Genomic DNA, 18,446 nt, shown 5'->3' on the forward strand with positions numbered 1-18,446 from the left:
AGTATTTTTGTCAGGTCGTGAGTCACAGGAGTTTAGCACACCTTATTTATATAGTATCCAAATCAACTAAGACATAAAGCATTCACAGTTACAGGTTAACTGCTGTTCCTGCAACAGCAGTGTCAGTAGGTACTAGTTTGTGACAACACATGTACACATACACACACACACAGAGGGGGGGGAAAATTTAAAAAATAAAAACCAAACAAAAAAAAAAAATCAAGCCAAGTTTTGGTCTCAACTACAGACAACAAACTATTTAGTTGGTGGATGGATTCTATACACTTTTACAGCAATATGAAAGGACAAAATATAAGGCCTAGAAAGAGGTATTTTAGCAGTTATAATTAAAACCAGGGCACAAGCTAACATTTAAAGCTGTCTATATGAATTTCAGGAGTATTAAACAATTTGTTAGGCTTGTGACCAAGGGTCAACAGAAATCTGGGAAAACCTTAACAAAACTGAAGTCCATTTCTTGCCCTCCAGAAAAGTAACCTGGGAACCTTAACCAAGTAGCAATAAGCTGTAACTAATTTTGATTGTGTGACCATATTTGTGTGGAAATAAAATGCATGTATTTGTGCTAAAATGGGAGAAGCCTCTAGTCCTCTACAGATGTTAGAAAAGGCTACACAAAGGTAACCCAAATATTTATTGTAGCTTAAAGACAACCTTAAACGGGTTTTAACTGAAAACTCAAGTACATAAAGGATTCCAATAAATTCCATCCTCTTCAGCTTGCTTTCCTTGAAAAAGATAAAAATTGAAAAAACAACAGTAACACAGAATTATATTTTAAATATTATTATTTTGCTGTAGAATGAAATTTAATTTGTGGATCAGTTACTAATATTCATAGAATCATTTAGGTTGGAAAAGACCTTTAAGACCATTGAGTGCAGAGAGCTCCAAATATTTGTCATCTATCAACTCAGAATGTCCACTCCTATAGTCTCCGGATGCCGTTTTCCTTTCGCTAACTGGCTTTCCACTTCACATCTCCCAAATACAAAGCATGAATTGCACATAGATCATCAAGTTTCTGCTATAAGGACAGTAATAGTACACCAGAAAGATCAGTATAAGACCCGTGACACTTCTGCCAGAATGACCTCTCAGTGTCTTGTCCAAGAAGTCAGCATATTCTGTATATTACTTTTCAAAAGGGAAAGAAAAAAACCCAACCCTACATCAACTATATGATGGCCTAACAAACAAAAAAAACAAACACCAAACTTGCACTAAATACAAGGTAAACTGAGCAGTTTAGTTAAGTTTCCACAATTATTTAAAAATCAGAGGGAATTTCTCCAAAATACAAAAGCTGGCAATGTTAGGATCCTCTACTTATCAGCATATATAGCAGAAACAGAAGGATGAATAGCACAGGGAAGCTTATCAAGCCATACAGGTCCATTTTAGTCCATTTGTTCTCTATAAATGTCAGTAAAGCTGTCTACTAGCTGTAATTGAATTTGTGGTTTATTTTATAAAGATGAATGTTTATAAACCAGCTGAAGACTACAGATTCATCCAGCTTGCAAGCAGAAGAAAAAAAAAATTTGAAGCATCTATCCAATTCATTTCCAAACACATTCTTCCTTTCCATCAATCCTGATTTCTTTTACCCAAAGAAAAAACAAAGAGTTTGTTTACTTACACAGTGTGAGTACTTTCTGAGGTTTCTTTTCCTCTGTGTTCTTTGCTTTTAATTAAATTTTGTATTCTGCTAAACGTTAGCAAAACTTGGAAAAAGAGCACCTGGTTGAGCTGAACAGATTTCTGTTGACCCTGTTATATGAAAGTTATATCTATAACAGTAATAGATTAAAAGTGTCTTTGGCTCTTGCTTCCATTAGCGGAAGCCAAATTATTTGTGACATACAAAACCTTTTATGCAAACCTTGTATTTGTTGCAGGATTCATGCCAATTTGTGCTGAACAGTTTTCTAGAGTCGTAACTAGCTCAACATTTAAGAACAATTACAGTATTTCACTTAAAATCTTAGCAACCACAATTTAGCCTAATGGTAAAAGTTATATTGCTTCTAAGTTCATTCTTTTAAGAACTAAACCAGCAGCTCCACTGATATTTCCTTACGGTTATACTATGGTAATATACACATTTACATCAGAAGTCTTAATAAAACGTGTGTGTTTTAGTAAGAGCCTTATTGTAAACATTAAATACCACACTCCACTGAATTAATTTCTTGTGCAAACTGGCATCAAACATGGAATTAAGGTTATGCGTATTAATACATGAGAAAGCAATGATTATGTATGTTTTACCACTACTAACTTTAAAGAGCGCTATTCAGTGTCATGGAAATTCAAACATGACTATTTCACAGGGAAAGGTAGTATTTTCTTCTTAGCATCATGAAATTCTAGGTTTTGTATATGCATTCATATTGTATATTTATGTATATACAAATATACACAAACACACACAAACAATTTTTGTCTTTGGCAGCTGAGTTTGACAAACAAAACCCAACAACAACAAACAGATTTGAACACAATTGACCACCTGTAGCACCACAATTACAACCTCCTGGTCCAGGGCAGCAAACTAATGTGCTTTTGCTAAACTAGGCTTAATCCTGAAAGTAGTCAACTTAATGACAGTTGCTCCTGACTTCAGTGATGGCAGAATAGGACCTTCAATACAGCTGAAAATTTCACATTCAACCTAAAATGCTTTCCCCCTCTTCCCCTGGATTGCATTCTAGAGAAGTATCAAAACTGCCAATGCCTTGTAAAAATATTTCTACAGAAAAGTAATGTTATTCTTCTTCCCAAAATGTCCGCTGGCCCTTTTTTGTTAAATGCTCCCTGAATCAATATGGAGCATTTTAATAAACTCTTAGGGATCAAAGTTTAATAGCACCGGATACTTCAAGGACCTATTTATAAAAATCAATGCTAAAATTACTTAATGAAGAAGGGTAAGGCAAAGACAACATGACAAAATTACAGAACTTAAACATCACTCCGTTTTCCCCAAAATAATCACTAGAACTGCCCTATACAGATAAAGAAATGAGTGAAACAGGCAGTGGTCCCTACTAAAAAGTACTGTCATTTAATGCTGGTGTTTAACATGTCCATTGCCTGCAATGGACATTCTGCTAGGAAATTCCAATTCCCAGCATGAAAGAAAAAGTAATGTTTTGGCTATTCGATATCATATTTTTAATTACTTAGAAACACAAAGTTAGAGACCCTGGGAAGGCCTAATGTTACAAACAAACAAAACACCCCCCCCCCTCCCCCCCCCCAAATCTGTATCATCTGTGTGCTAGGGGTGAGCAGACTTTATTCCCCAAACCACTAATTTTAGCTAGAACTTTCACTAGATTGCAACATAGACCAAACACTCTTGGTACACCAAAAATTAAAAGGAGTATGCCAAAGGCAATTTACGGAAGTCTAAAACCCATTTTTAAAAGGTACTTTAATTTGTTCATTTGTACCTGTAATGACTACTGCAGTTTTAACATTAAAAAGTCAGTACTTTTTTCTTCAAATGGAAATCATCTGTGGCATGTACAACTATTACAGTGTTTTAATATTTATATGTATATATATTTTTTTTTAAGACACCAAAGTTTCATTCCTATTAAGCAATAGGTCAGGTTTAGCGAATTCCGGTGAAGAAAGTCACAGCATGTCTTATCCCCTCAGAAATTGGCATCTCAAATTGTAACATTAAAATTGACAATAGTTCTTCACATAACTATGTCCAAGCAGTCTGTTAATTTCATTTTCTGAAATGCTACATTTGAGACCAGAAGAAAAACAAAGTAACTAAGGTTTCAAACAAACATGTAAGTGATGACTAGAAATATGCCACAAAATTATTTTTACAATACATTTCTGCAGAAATAATCCCTAGGTGAAGCTTTTTTTTTTATACACATATACAAAATTTAGACAGCAATATACACATAATCACAGTGAAGACGCTGGCAAGTTCACCAATTTGTAGTGTAAATACAAAATGCAAAGCAGCCTTCAAAGAGAACAATGCTACACAGCAAGCATAGCTAGCTTGTTAAATAGCAAACATCGAAAGTTCCCTGTAAAAGGGATGCAGTGCAAGAAAAGCAGCATGCACTTTCATACAAATAGCAGTTTATGGCTAATGGTTGACGTAACTGTGGTAACAGTGACTCTTGAGTGGCTGTGCATAGTTAAACTCCTATGTCATCTGTTTTCCTTTATACCATTCCACAAACTCATCCAACAATACTGGCCCTGTAGAGAGATCAAATAACTGTATTTTACAAAACTTTGTAAAAGCACAGTGAAAGATTAAGCTCAGAGAAATAAATTATTTTAGAACACCGACATATGGTAGTACTTACAGGCTCCATCTTCATCATAGTTACTGAGGTCAAGGTTAATTGTTCTGCTGAATTCAAGAACATTACACCATTGGTCCTTATTGATAACTTTGTATTTTGATTGCTGCTTAAGGCAAGAAACAGAAGTTACTAAAAAACATTTTCCAACTCCCTCAAATTCAGATTTTCTTACAGAAAACTTAAACCTTGTGATGAATTATTATTTTAATCTTTATGCCATCTAAAACTAAACAGGATTAAAGAAATCACTAAGCAGTCAAACTAGTGTTGAATAATTCATGTTTCCGATTAAGACATCCTTTAGTGGGTAACCATACAGCAATAAAAGGAAAGTCCAAAAGCAAATCAAAGACATTCTACACTATAATATCCTGCATTAAATAAACTTAACAGCATAGGGATTTGGGGAAAAGGAAGAAAGGAAAGACAACCAGTTACAAGTGCTGCTTTGGGGGTTAGTATATTCTAAATCAGAACAATAAATTCTTAGCTGTTCATTCTACCTCTAGTTAAAGTATCAGAGAAGACAGATAAAAAAGTGTAGTTTAGTTTCAAACTTCATACCTCTAGAAACTGGTGAAATACTGGAAAAAGGGACCATGTTTTTCCTAAAAGAAGGCCCAACATACACTTGGCAGTATTGATATCTAGGCTGCGCTGGTCCTTTTCCTGCATAAAAAGGAAAAGGAAAAAAGAGCACGATTTCAGGATTTTTTACTTCCCCCACTGCTTGTACTACAGCTCACTTATACATAAAATAAATTAACAAATAAATAATAAATAACAGTACCTAACAGTAGTTTTTAATAAAACACAACTTCCTAGTAAAATTTCCTTCCTCATAGCTACTGGCTTGCTATACAGAGATGCTGCTCTCTATAGACTTTCACCGCTATCGCAGATGAGGCATACGCTCCTGTTTGTGACTTCAGACCTTTCTAGAAAGCAACAGCCATCAGACTCATACCCATGTTTGCACGTATGCTTCTGCATAGCCATACGTCTCAAAATAGTATCGCTGCACATATTTCCTCTGCTATTATTACAACTACATGAACTGTCAGTAGATAGTTAAGTAGCTATCAAGTAACACTGACTACGCAAGAGTGAGCCAAGGAGGTTCTTTGTTCTGCTATTCTACTGCTTACATGATTAAATTAATTATCAAATGAGCAGAGGGAACATAATACACTAGCACATGGAGACCCCACTCAGAACTGTCCCAGTTTTAGTTCAATGTAGCAGTAGTATATTAAGGCTTAGGGGGTGATTTTTTTGTTTCTGCTAATAAAAAGAAGCATCATCTGTACCTAGTAGATTCATTACATCTAATCAGCGGGGAAGTTAATATATTTGATAACACAACTTCTGCACATCTCAAAAGTAATGTGTGTACGTGTAAGATTCCATGTTGTTATTTTAAGTAGTTCATCCATCTACATTTGTTGTCTTGAAATTAAACAACTTTTGGTGAAAGATGGGAGGTAAAACCCCACCCTCCTTTTATGCCTTGGTTATAGCAATAAGCTACAAATTCAGAAATTAATGAAATCACAAAAAATAAAGTTCCATATTAGCTACTGTTAGAACTTGATCTCTCTATATGTACTCATGATTGCAGACTGCAAAGTCTAAATCAAGAAAAAAACAGGGATATAGGGATATCCAGGATACAGGGAGCGCCTAACAGAACAGTGCAAGACAACTACCCAAGACAAAGGGAATTGAGCCCTATGCCTCACCTGTACAAGTGCAGCTGCATGTATTACAGAATATACATCTTTATTAAAAAAACAAGCTCAAAACATAACTGAGCTGTCTTCTATCATGTAGGAAGCATGTGGGAGAGCGAGATCCCAGTTCTCAGACAACAACTGAATGCCTTAGCCACAAGGTTATCCTCTCTTCTCGAAACCCATTTCATACAAAATACATCTCAATTCTAAAATTATATAGACAGAATTTAATGCAGATTTGTTTTGATAAGCAAGTGGGGAGGCCAGCAACTCTGAAAACATCAGAAGCTGTTTTACATTCTGGTCACTAAATCCAAGAGGGACTTCACTCAATCTGATCTAGAGGAAAAAGGTAAATTCCGGGATGAACAAAGCTTTTAAATTAGTAATAAAGCTGAAAAACAAACCTGCAAAGGGATTTCTGTATTAATATGTTACAATTCTTTCACTTATTTCCAACATCAAATCGTTCTGAAAACTAATCCTCTTTCCAAAGCCCATTTACACCTCTGTCACAAACACCTTTAAGCTGAAATCATACTGCTGTGAGAATACATTTTGTTTTCCATACTGTTTATACTCTCAATTCTTCCCACACACTCAAGTGTTAATGAAATCAGCCTCTGTTGCTTTACTTTGTAGAAATTTAACAATGTAAGGCATGTAGAAACAGCACGACCATTCTCCCTCTCCAACTACTGTTCAGAACAAATTGTTCAGATAAGTCCTTTATACCCACCTCCAACTGCCTAATGGCACATCTGCCATGACAGATGCTCTGATTTCATTCTTAACATACATTCCAAATACTTACATTCTCTTTCTTGGATACAGTGGAAAGAATATATTGACAAACTCTGATGAATTTCAGCATTTGTTTTACATTGATGATAGACAGCCGGAGATATTTTTCCCCCCAACATCTCACATAAAAGACCTATTTAATACATGCATCTGTATGTTCTCCGACTTGGCAATGACAATGGCAAACAGGGAGTGAGGAATGTATTTGTGCTTAATACCAACATACGGCGATTTAAATTATTTCCTCAAAACCATGCTGACTTAAAACTGTGCATGCTGCATAAAACCTTGATGATACTTATTTTTTCTTGAAAAACTAACTCCAAATACCAAATCACAACAGACACTTTCAAAAATTCTCTCTTGAAACCTCAGAAGTTTAGACAAGTGCCATGGAGCACTTCCCTGAAATGATTACCCTTCGCATGGAAATTACACGATCTTCTGAATCAAAACCCAAAACTGCTCCCATCAGCTTTTTTCTATCAATCACTTCAATTATTATGATATTCCAATATCTTCTGATACAGATTCATCTGACACATCTAGATAAATGTATCAGCCTTTGTCAGCATTCATTTCTGTTCCTACTGTATGCCATTTTCCTATAGACTTCCTCTGGCTCCACAGTATTAAAAGTTCAATAAGACTATTCATCTAATATCGTTTTGACAATTCCCCTGCTGATATGCTTTTGACTTGTAGTTCTACAATCTGGGGTTTTTTTTTGTCACAAATCATGTAACAGCATCTGTGTCTCAATGTTTAAATTATTTTTCAAGACCACTGTTTGTTGCATCAATTTGGTACCTCTTGAAAAAAATCCACCCACTATCCTCTTTTTAAGTTTCTGCACTCACTTTTGACGGCTGGCAAATCGGCTGGCGCAGATCTGCTACTAGTAAAATGTTTGTTAACCTATTCCAAATATTTCATCAGTATCTTGAACTTCTTTGGCAATGTTAGTTATTTCTAGCCTTTGCATTTTATGTTGAGCAAAACTGGCAGAATAAATCTTCACACAGCAGAGAAGGAATTAAGATGTTGATACAGCTTTCTTTCCTCTCATACTAATACCATGCATTCTGTCATATTCAGCTGTAGGTTTCCTTGGTTAAAAGTGAACTACCATGAATCTCTGCATGCTGACATGCAGAAAGCACTGATGTACCACAAATCCGAGTTACTTTTGACAGACTTAACTATCAGAGTTGTTATTAATTAAATTTCTTCTTCTTGTATTTCCCATGTTAGTTTTTTTGCTGCAAATTTTCTTGGTGCTTTTGGTTCTCCTACACTGAAATCTGAGCTTCAGTTTTGCCTGTGGTAATTTTTATATTAAATCCTCTGTACATTCCATCATATTAGCAAGATGGATGTCCAAATTCCATGTCAAAATGTTAATTCGGAAAATTAAAGTTCTTTTATTGCTCCCTTTAAGTAGGAATTGTCTTATGCATATTATGGGTTCCAGTACCAGGTGTAATTTTATCAATATGTATTTTATAGTAGGAAGACTGATATCAGGATATTTTTAAATAAATACTGAGATCATCATCAATGACCTTTCAACAGTCTTCTGAACCAGTACTTATGTTGGATCATATCCAGCTTTTATCATATTAGTTATTTTTACCACCTGCAGAAATGCCTGAAGTGCCTTCCTGTTTTAAATATGTTTATGCTCACAAAATTCAAATAAGAAGAAAAAACAGGGTAATTCTAAAGCCAGTGGAACTAAGTGGCAAAGCTCCGATATGCAACTGAATAGGGCCTAAATTATTTCCTTGAAGTCACAAAATAGCTTGAAGCAGAGAGGTAACAAAACATGTCAAAACACCAAACCACTGAACATCAAGCATCCTATATACTTTTCTTCTCCAGTTCTGGCATTTTGCATCTATTTTTTTAGAACACAGTTCCATTTGTTAGAAGCAACCTTGAGTGGTATCTTAAGAGAAACATACTTAGAAGCGTACAGTCTTTCAATTATTACTTATGAAAGTAAAGTTTTAATTTCAGATGCTGGTCTTCCACAGTACTTACCCGTGCAAAGTCAAATGCGTATCTATAAATAAGTTTAAAATTGGTAGGCTCATTTAATAAAGATCTCAAGTAATCCAGAGAATTTCTCAATTTTTCTGTAGTATCACATCTAGAAGAAAAGCACAAAGAGAATTTAGAGTCTGCATTCTTACACAGATGCCTGATGTTTTAAAAAAGAATCTCTAACATGTATCCCCACCAATATGTTCAAAATACATCACTCTGTACAAAGGCACGTTTATGAGTTTGTCTGCATAAAATGCCTTGATTAAACCCACAGCATGAAATGGATTTAGATAAAATAGCAAAGTCTTACACTGGTACTCTGATAAAAATTTGTTTGGCTTTGTAGAAAATGCACACTCCAACAGATTAAACTAAGAGCTTGTCTACACATGGCAAACAACCAGCAAACCACAGTAGTGAAACAATACTTCCGTAATTTTGCTGAAACTATAGAACTTCCTACACAGTTTTATTGATTCTGTTGTGGAAGATAAGTCAAAACACAGTTCTTTCTACAACTCTCTATGAAACATGATTATGCAACTACATTTATGTTAATTATGCCATGAAGATAAGCTCTCAACTGGAGAAAGCATCTCTTAGAAAGAACATGACAATGCAGAGTCACAGAAAGGGTTTGTATTATTTAGCATTTTAAACTACACATGCTCTAACAACATACTAGCATCTAATAGATAGGTCCAATCCAGTGACAAACATAGATGTCTTTGGGGACAGCAACAGTGTTGAACCTCATGACATTTCTGCTTTCTTGAGACTGCAAACAGTTTAATCCAACTGTATTTAAACATGCAGCTGTCAGGTTTCAAGTTGTCTCTAAGTGGTCATATCACCATAAACAGGACCAAAAGTGTATGGCTTCTACTCCACAGTAGAGCTCTCTGTTTTAGGTGTTAAGAGTCAAAACAAAGTGTGTTTTTTCTATAAAACTGGGTTTACTCTAACAAACTCGAGAGGTTTTTCGAAGTACTTACTGTAGTGATGTCATTCCTTTTAACCATTCTTGTAATGTAAAGTAGCCCATGTTTTGTGCATCCAACTTCCATGCTAGTACAAGCATAACTACCTGTTTTAAAAAGAAAAAAGAAGACTGAAAAGAATTAACAAAAAGCTCCAACATTTTTCAAATAGCTATTGTTTCGTAGGCTACAAATGCTTTACTCATGTAAATGGGATGTTCAGATCTTTGCCACACTATTTTAAAAGTTAAAAAACTTGACAGTTTCAAACCTGTACATAATCCAAACAAAGAGAAGACAACAGTGCAAAGTTACAGAGTGAACACCCACCCAAGTTACCAGTAGTCACCTTACTTCTAAACAGTGTGCACGGTCATCTATTGAGCAGTACAATGAGGAAGATGAGATGATGCAAAAGCTACAGAAAAGGTTCCCCAAAACAACTACAAAATTTAAGTACCGATTTGATGACAAGTTACATTTGACATTTGTTAAACTCTCATCTAGATGAACATCAGTTGCAATCCATGAGCTCTGTGAAATCCAGTTATTCTAAAGCTAATAATGATCCCACCTGAATTCAGCCACCCCAGGGTACCCTCAGCCTACCTAATTTTGCAGGTCTGAACATGCAGTATAATTCAAGTAGATGTTGAGTAAAGCTGGGTGAACTAACATTAACACACACCAAAACACAGGCTGATACACAAATACTTCAGTTTTCCCCAAAATGAAACAAGTCCTTTTCACATCTCACACAGAAGACTGAAGCAATAAAGAATTTAGTTGAAGTGATACCATAAGATTACTATCTTATTCAGGAACTTAAGAAACCACTTCTGATATATACAGGGAAAACCTTGCAGGACAACTGACCCTGCAGACTAGAAGAAAAAAATAATCACGTCATTTAAATTTGCAACTCAGCCATTAATTAGCTAATGTTAGTGCAGCGCTATACGGTTTTTAATGCGAAATCAGAATACCTACTTATATACCCAAATGTCTGCATACATCTCAAGGGTTTATTATACTAATAAACTCCAAAAAAACCAAATTACATCTTATATTTTCAGTAAATCTTTCAAAACCACAGTTCTCATTTTACTTAGAGATGATGCTTTATGAATCCTGCAAAAGATGTGACTTGCATATAAACAGCAAAAATTAGGCACTAGGAAAAAGCCTCTAAAAGGCACAACTATTCCTTTTTAAATTTTACTTCTATATATACATACATATAAAAAATATATATGTAATTATATATATATCTCCCTTATTTGTGTTTTGAAATGGCATAATGGGAGTGCTAATATAGCTTACAATATTTGAAATCCCTTTCTCTCCCAGAAAACCAAGGAAAACATTACTTTGTAGTTTTGTAGTTGCTACATTAAATCTCCAGTGTTGTCTCATTGTTTCAGAAAAGGCAACCATCAGCCTTTTTTTTTTTTTTTTTAAAAAAAAAACCTCTCTCTTTTTTGAGGGGGTGGTAAAGTGAAAGACAAATTGAGTTTTTACAGGTTGACAGTTTGGGGTTTAAAATAAAGGCAAGTTGTTTCCGAATGTGTACATAAACCTCCCTGGTTTATATTTCTTTAATTTTTAAAAAAACTACCAAAAATTTTTAAATTCTTGATGGAAAAATAAGAGAGATAAGACTGGCTCATGTACATCACAACAGATTAGGCACCTTTTGAATGGACTTTGAACTTACATTTTCTGGTTCAACTCCAATGTCTTCACAAAATTTCTCCATACCTTCCGGCCCTACAATATCATCAGTGCCTGCAAACAAAATGCATTTTACTTATCTCTGAAAATTAAAACAGCCTGACTTTACAGCACAAGAGAAATGCAATCACGCAGTACAACTTGAACTTCCATACAGGTTTTTTTTGTTTGTTTGTTTGTTTTGACACGCAGTAAGTATTTCTACACTTACTATCAGACCTGGATACACTTAAATCTTTATCTCACCTTTGGAAACAGAGACAGAAGAAACTGTAAAACAACTTTTCATTCCTGACAATATTCTCTATTCTACCCATTTACCAAGATAATCTTAGAAGAGTAAATTAGTGAGTTCTTTAAGAGTGCACTTAAGACTAGCAGAACATCCATGTAATATTACCATGGTTAAATGAGTGGACAATGGTTAGTGAAACTCATTTCTTGGCTTGAATCTCTACTGTTACCATACGATCATATCACATAAAAATGTGATCATAGAATCATAGAATCATTTAGGTTGGAAAAGACCTTTAAGGTCATGCAGTCCAACCATTAACCTAACATTACCAAGTCCTCACTGATGGATAGGTATACAGGAAACAAGACATTATCATTCCCAGAATCTCATTCCTTATTGTCTCATATATTATCTTTATATAATGTTATCTACAAAAAAGACCCTAAAATAAAAATCTTGTGCTCCTGTTTATTCATATTCCTATACCATGCCCACACATTATCTGAATTTTAGTAACCGCAGGGGGAAGGAAGACATGAATTACAGCTATTTGTTTGCCGCCTTAACAGGAAGAAAGATTCAACATATAGAAGCTATTAAAATGCACTATTAAAAGATGCTGTCAAATCAAAGTATTTGTAACTTCTACAATACACTGTTGAAAAAATTATACAGGCATTAAGGATTGTACTGTGCAATTCTATTTTTTTTTAAGTACTTGTTTAAGTATTTGGACTATTTTTTTAGAATTATTTTACTCATATTTACAAGGGCTCATTTGGGAAAAAAAAACATGAGAGACTGAAATGTCTACTTTCATCCAATATAAAGATCACATGTGCAAGAAAAAGGTTTTATAAACAGAAGATCAATCTATGTTTTATTATTACATGACCTACTATTCTAGAAATAACAAGGTTTAATTATATCTTTTCCCATCTTCTCATGACATCCTCTCACAGTTCTCCGAGTGTACACAACAGTCCTTAAAAAAAACCTCATTCTGTAATGTAAAGACACACTAGGGAAAAAAAAAAACAAACAAACGTAGTGTCAGCCCTCTGCATATATAAAGGAGAAGACTCATGAAGCAAGAACACAAAAGAGATTATTCTTTGAAAATTCACTTTTTAGAATGTTACTCAATACTGTAAACAGAATCATACTCTCCGCTTTTCTCTGTTTTATCTTGGTGTATGCATCCAATGGAAACCCAAAAGTTCTTTCATATACAGCCTTCCTTTCATCCCTTCTTTCCATGAAAGTCTTGACAAAAACGAGTTATCCCTGTTGCTAGAGTGAAAAAATAAATCAAGCTGGTCAGAAAGGCAGAGAATCTAACAGGTTAGATCTGGCTTGAATTTGTCTGAACCTCCTCTCATAGACTGCCACAGACAAGTGAGATCTCCAAGTATTTAATTTATAGAATTTTATTAGAAGAAAAAAAAAAATCTTATTACATCAAGTCACTCTTCATTATGCGTAAGTAGTAGACAGAACAAGCTGTGAGCAATATCACCCAAGACAGCATTGGAAAACTGCAAGATGACCTTCTTTTCTTTGTCAATCATCTCTTTCATTTCCTTTTGGTCTTAACAGTCATGAGATAATTCTTCCCCATACTTAAAGTTCTCCCCTTCAGAAAACCACATGTAAAAAATGAATACGATGACTAACTTCACTATTAAAGGATCATCTTTTGCGACCGCAGATCGTAATTAACATATGAAGAAAGTTAAGATCTGAAGAAAGTTCTCATACACAAGGGCAAGAACAAATAATTCAGTCTGCCTTCCCTACACCCTGTGATGGAACACTATATAAACACAAGACTAGTATGGGATACTTGAATTTATTCACTTCTTTGCTTGAAACCGTAAGTACAAGATTGAGCAGGGAGAAAACTGATGTTACTACCTCCCCCACCTTTTTTTTTTTTTTTTAAATTAAAGATACACTTCTCCTGAAGCATAATTCTGTACTATTCAGCACTGACATAGCAGATGACAGAACTTCTAAAGCCAGAGAGGTAAAAACATTTTGGACAGAAGTACAGCTTTAACTACAGATTTGAATAGTAAAGTATACATGTTCCAAAATATTTTAAGTTACACACCTTCTGTATTCTTTTTATAGAATAGAGACAAAGAAAAAATTGCCCCTTGAACTCTTCAGCTTCACACTACACAGAACATAAGCTTCTTTAAAACTTTTACAAAAAAGCCTCTATATTCAGTCTTGGAAAAGCTCAGTTAACGCAATTTTTATATTCTGATGTACATTAAATTGTTATTAGGAGGAAATTTGCGTTTCACCCTTACCTGCGTATTCATAGAACCATTCTAAGCATCTCTTACTTGAAAAGACTTCTTCCTCTGCTTTTATTCTAGTTGAATCATATTTTCTATACATACTTAAGAAAAGAAAGAGAAACAAGTAATTAATTAATCAATTTTTTTAAAGCAATCTTTTAGTCAACAGCCACTGTAAGTAGCAGTGTTCTTCCTTTCATGAACCAGTTTACCCAACATTCTGTCCTCATATCCAGTCATTTGGGACACTGCTTAACAGAGTAAGAATCACTGAACCTAAATACTGTGTTTGCTCAGTCTGTCACACTTCAACTGATTCATAATCATTATACATTTACATGAACTTTCCTTACAACAAATACAAACTAGTTCAAATTGAACCCCAAACTGCTTTGTGCAAGTTCAAGTAAGAGTTGTGCACACCATTAGTTACCACAATCAACTGATGGGCTGCAACTTGGCTGTGGGTCTGAACACAGTAATTCCATGTCGCAGTCAACACAGGTCCCACCTGTAGGCACACACATACTTCGTGCACTTTGGATTATTAACTAAGGAGAACTGCACACATTCTTTTTGCCTCCTCAAAAATCCTATAAGAGGCATAAAGGCCAAAATCGACATGACCCACACTTACATTATTTTAAAGCCAGTAAGTTGGTAACACAAAGGAACCACAGAGAACAGGTTACAGGTCCTCACTGACAATAACTCAAGGAACCTCATTCATCATGGGGTAAATAGTTATAATCAAAAAGCTAGATCCATAGCACCCCTTCCCCGCAGAGATGACCAGCAAGGTAATGCTCTCCTTCAATAAGAAACATAAGGAATTTTAACCACATTCAGGAAACAACACTGAAGTACCAGTCTCCTGAATTTAGTATCTGAAACACCTAAAGCACGGAAGGCACAGCAGAAGCTCATGAGTTACTCCACCCTTTTTAGACTTTTCTGAAACAGAGACTATATCATTTGTGCCTGTTAGAGGAAAGAGACTCAGCAGTCCAAGTAGTTGTTCACTGCTGCATATGCATTCCCTGATCCATTTCCACCACTCTGCAGTAGCTTGGGCTCATAAAGGCTGAAAAGAGCTGAGCAACAAACTGCTTAGACTAGAGGAGGTAGCTAAGAACGGCTCTGTAAGTGTTCCAAGCATGCAGCCCTTCTTACAGTGTCAAACCCTGATGTGGGAGGACAACAAAGTGGCTAACTGGTTCAAGACGAATTCTGAAACAACTTGATTAAATTAATTCGGAGTTGATTTCATCACCATTTTGTCCTTCTAGAAAGACATGTAAAAGATGTCCATACTTACGAGCTTAGATTCGAGTACACTAACCCCACTATCCTCCACCTAGCTCGGCTATCAGCAGAACTGTAGCTAGAAGTTAATGGCACACAGATCATTCTGACTAATTCAAAGAACTACTTCATGGTTATTGTCAGTCCCTTTAAAGCAACTAACCATTAGAAAAGTAATACTAGTCAGAGCAAAATGGTAAATTGCTAATTGGAAGACAAATACAAATAAGCCTCTTAAGAAATTTCAAGATGGAAAGAAAAATTAACACTGTACTGAAACACACTGATCTGCAACAAACTGAAACACTGCAGAAAAACACCAGCCATACATGTCTCAGAAACAGAGTCATATACCCACAATTTGTAGGGTTTTTTTATTTTGAAAACACTTTTTTCTATTTGAGTTACCTACTTGGCATAAGTTTACTGCAGTTGCAAAGTAACAGGATGAAAGCACTGCCCAGTAAGTAAACAACTAAGCCAGAAGGTATAAGTCAGAGTTGGAACAATTTTTTTTTTTTTTTTTTTTTAAAACAGGTCTGATAACTTAACATTCTCATACTTGCAGAATGAACTGTGATTATGAAAGACCTATCCAGTATTTTTTAGGCTATTCTGAATTCCGAGGAATCAAAAAAAATGTCTTGAGACAAAGAAAGGAGGCATTCTGCCATGTTGGCAAAAGTCTAATTATTCAGTATCCCCTTTTTTGTAGCAAACAAACGTGACAAACACCAACTGGAATACCAAGTTGAAAACTGATTGTAGCAGGAGCTAGTCAACATCTTTATTCTCTTCTATTCTATTTACTCAAGAAGTCTGTAAGAGCACTGCTGGGACCTAAGACATGCAAAGCTAATGTGGTTCCCAAAGACAGACATTCATCACAAGACTCAATGTTTTTTCTTACGAAGTGATGATAATCAAGTGCCTCACCCTGCTTGTTCATGTAACTCATCAACACATTAGCTGTCAGTATGAGAACAGGGGATTTGGGAAGGACCCCTCAAAAACAAACTTATTGACAGAGCTCTAGGTCATCCAGGTATTTCAGAAAAAGGATTCCTGTATCTACAAGTGGCAGGGCTAAATACTGTAGCCTGAACCAAGACACCAATGACAGCAGTATGTGTAAGAGGAATGGTGAACGAGAACAGAAAAAAACAGGCATTTTATACATTCACTGCATCTACACATAGGAAGTTTTCATAGGACTGATATGAGACTGAAAGTAATTTGTTGTGCTTAAGACTAAGGTCATTGTTTAGGAACTGCAGGAAACAACAATATTCATTAGTAAGTCTATGTGCCCAACATACAGCCAAGTAACTCCAAGCAAAATGCTTTGGCCTCAAACTTATCATTGTTCGAAAAGTTCAGTATCTGACCACCGGAGTTTGATTTTTGAGAAACCAGAACTGATTGCAGATATTCCAACCTGTGCCAGTAAGAGAAATTACTTCACAAATTCAGAAAATAAAATCAGAAAGGATATAATCTTGAGCTATCCCAGTCTCTGCTACAAGCTAATTAGCCAGGCACTCATTAAAAATGCAGGTGACACCATATCACATTTGTAATAAAAACAGACTATGCAAGGCCAGAAGTATAAAACCATGCAACAAAAATGGCTGGATGAATCTCAAGATACCTTTCTCTCAACCTAAAAGAATAGTAGCAGATCACATATTCTGCAAGACAAGGATCACTTGAAAAAGAATATGACAGAAACAAGTAACACCAATGCAGATCCAGTATTAGTGATCTCTCATGTATAAATATGAAGCCTGTTCTCTCCCTGCTTACTCCAAACACCAAATGAGTTTCTCCCCCAAGTCTAGCCAAACCAGCTACTTTTATTAGCAAGAGACTCCTAACCCCCAAAGTGCTTGGTGAAGCAAGATGAGCAAGGAGATACAAGAAACTAGGTAGACAAATATCTGAGATTACAGCCTAGGTCAGCTTGGCTCAATTATCACAGCAAGCCCAACCTGGCTGCACAGGGTAAAAGTGATTCTGAAGACTGTCTCCTCTGAACTATCGTTAATATCAATGCGATTGTCTCAAGAACTGTATGTGCAGAGGAGAAAAACACAAACTGCCAGAGACATCTGGCATCTATTTCATATCTTAGAATATTTCTCCTATCTTTGGAATTTCTCCATACATACTGCAAGATGATGTTCCTTGTCTTTGTGCTAAGGACAGTGCCGCTTGCTACGCAGACAAATACAAAGTGCCAGAGTGCACAGGGCAGGTCTCAATACTTTGGGAGCACCAAGCATCTACTGAACAGATCCAGGTTTCAAACAGCAAGCTCTGAATGGCTCACAGGTGCTTCAAGATGACCAGCACCAGTACCTTCAAATAGATGCACAAGCATTATGCTGACCATGTCACTGTTTGGTAATTTGCTTATGCATTGATGGTCCGTAAGCAGAACCTGCAGAGTTCCAGTCACACACCAGAAGTGGAAGAACATACTGCTCAGAGTCTGGAGGAGAAAAAAAACAGAAAGGGGGCAGGGGGAGCAAAAACCCCACAGACACCTTCCATAAAGGAAGGGCCAATGAATATACCTGGTACTTTTGGTACCAGAATTTGTACCACTGTCAGAGAACGCCGACACTGGAAGAAGATTGCTAAAGGGTGTTTACTCCGTCAGAGCTAGAAAGGTGCATGCAGAACTTTTTGCCAGAGCATCTGCTATACCTACCACTACTGGACAACAGCAAACTCCGAGCCTTTGTATTTAGAATCACCCTTCCATTTCTGAACCCTGACATGCCACCCATTGGGAACAGCAAGGGAAAAAATATTACCTATGGGCAAAGAGTATGTATTTGTGTCTCAGATGAGACACACATGCAGGGACAATGACTCAGAAAAATCTTCGCTTGAAAAATAAG

General features: G+C 35.8%; 1 protein-coding gene across 7 annotated transcripts in view; it reads right to left on the reverse strand.

The window, feature by feature from the left end:
• Positions 1–3,418: 3,418 nt before the first annotated feature.
• Positions 3,419–18,446, reverse strand: part of DCUN1D4 (defective in cullin neddylation 1 domain containing 4) — a 38,918-nt gene continuing 23,890 nt past the window's right edge. For 4 of the 7 annotated variants that reach the window (XM_075708885.1, XM_075708882.1, XM_075708888.1 and 1 more), the window contains 7 exons: positions 14,242–14,333; positions 11,666–11,736; positions 9,964–10,055; positions 8,963–9,071; positions 4,941–5,045; positions 4,377–4,482; positions 3,419–4,266 (listed from right to left, as the gene is read on the reverse strand). In XM_075708885.1, coding sequence (XP_075565000.1) covers positions 4,211–4,266; positions 4,377–4,482; positions 4,941–5,045; positions 8,963–9,071; positions 9,964–10,055; positions 11,666–11,736; positions 14,242–14,333 — 631 coding nt within the window. In that variant the 3' untranslated portion in view covers positions 3,419–4,210. The remainder of the gene's footprint in view (positions 4,267–4,376; positions 4,483–4,940; positions 5,046–8,962; positions 9,072–9,963; positions 10,056–11,665; positions 11,737–14,241; positions 14,334–18,446) is intronic. The other 3 variants (XM_075708886.1, XM_075708883.1, XM_075708887.1) reach the window with 2 other exon arrangements.

Source organism: Pelecanus crispus, chromosome 4 (assembly GCF_030463565.1).
Source record: "Pelecanus crispus isolate bPelCri1 chromosome 4, bPelCri1.pri, whole genome shotgun sequence".
Lineage (NCBI taxonomy): Eukaryota > Metazoa > Chordata > Aves > Pelecaniformes > Pelecanidae > Pelecanus > Pelecanus crispus.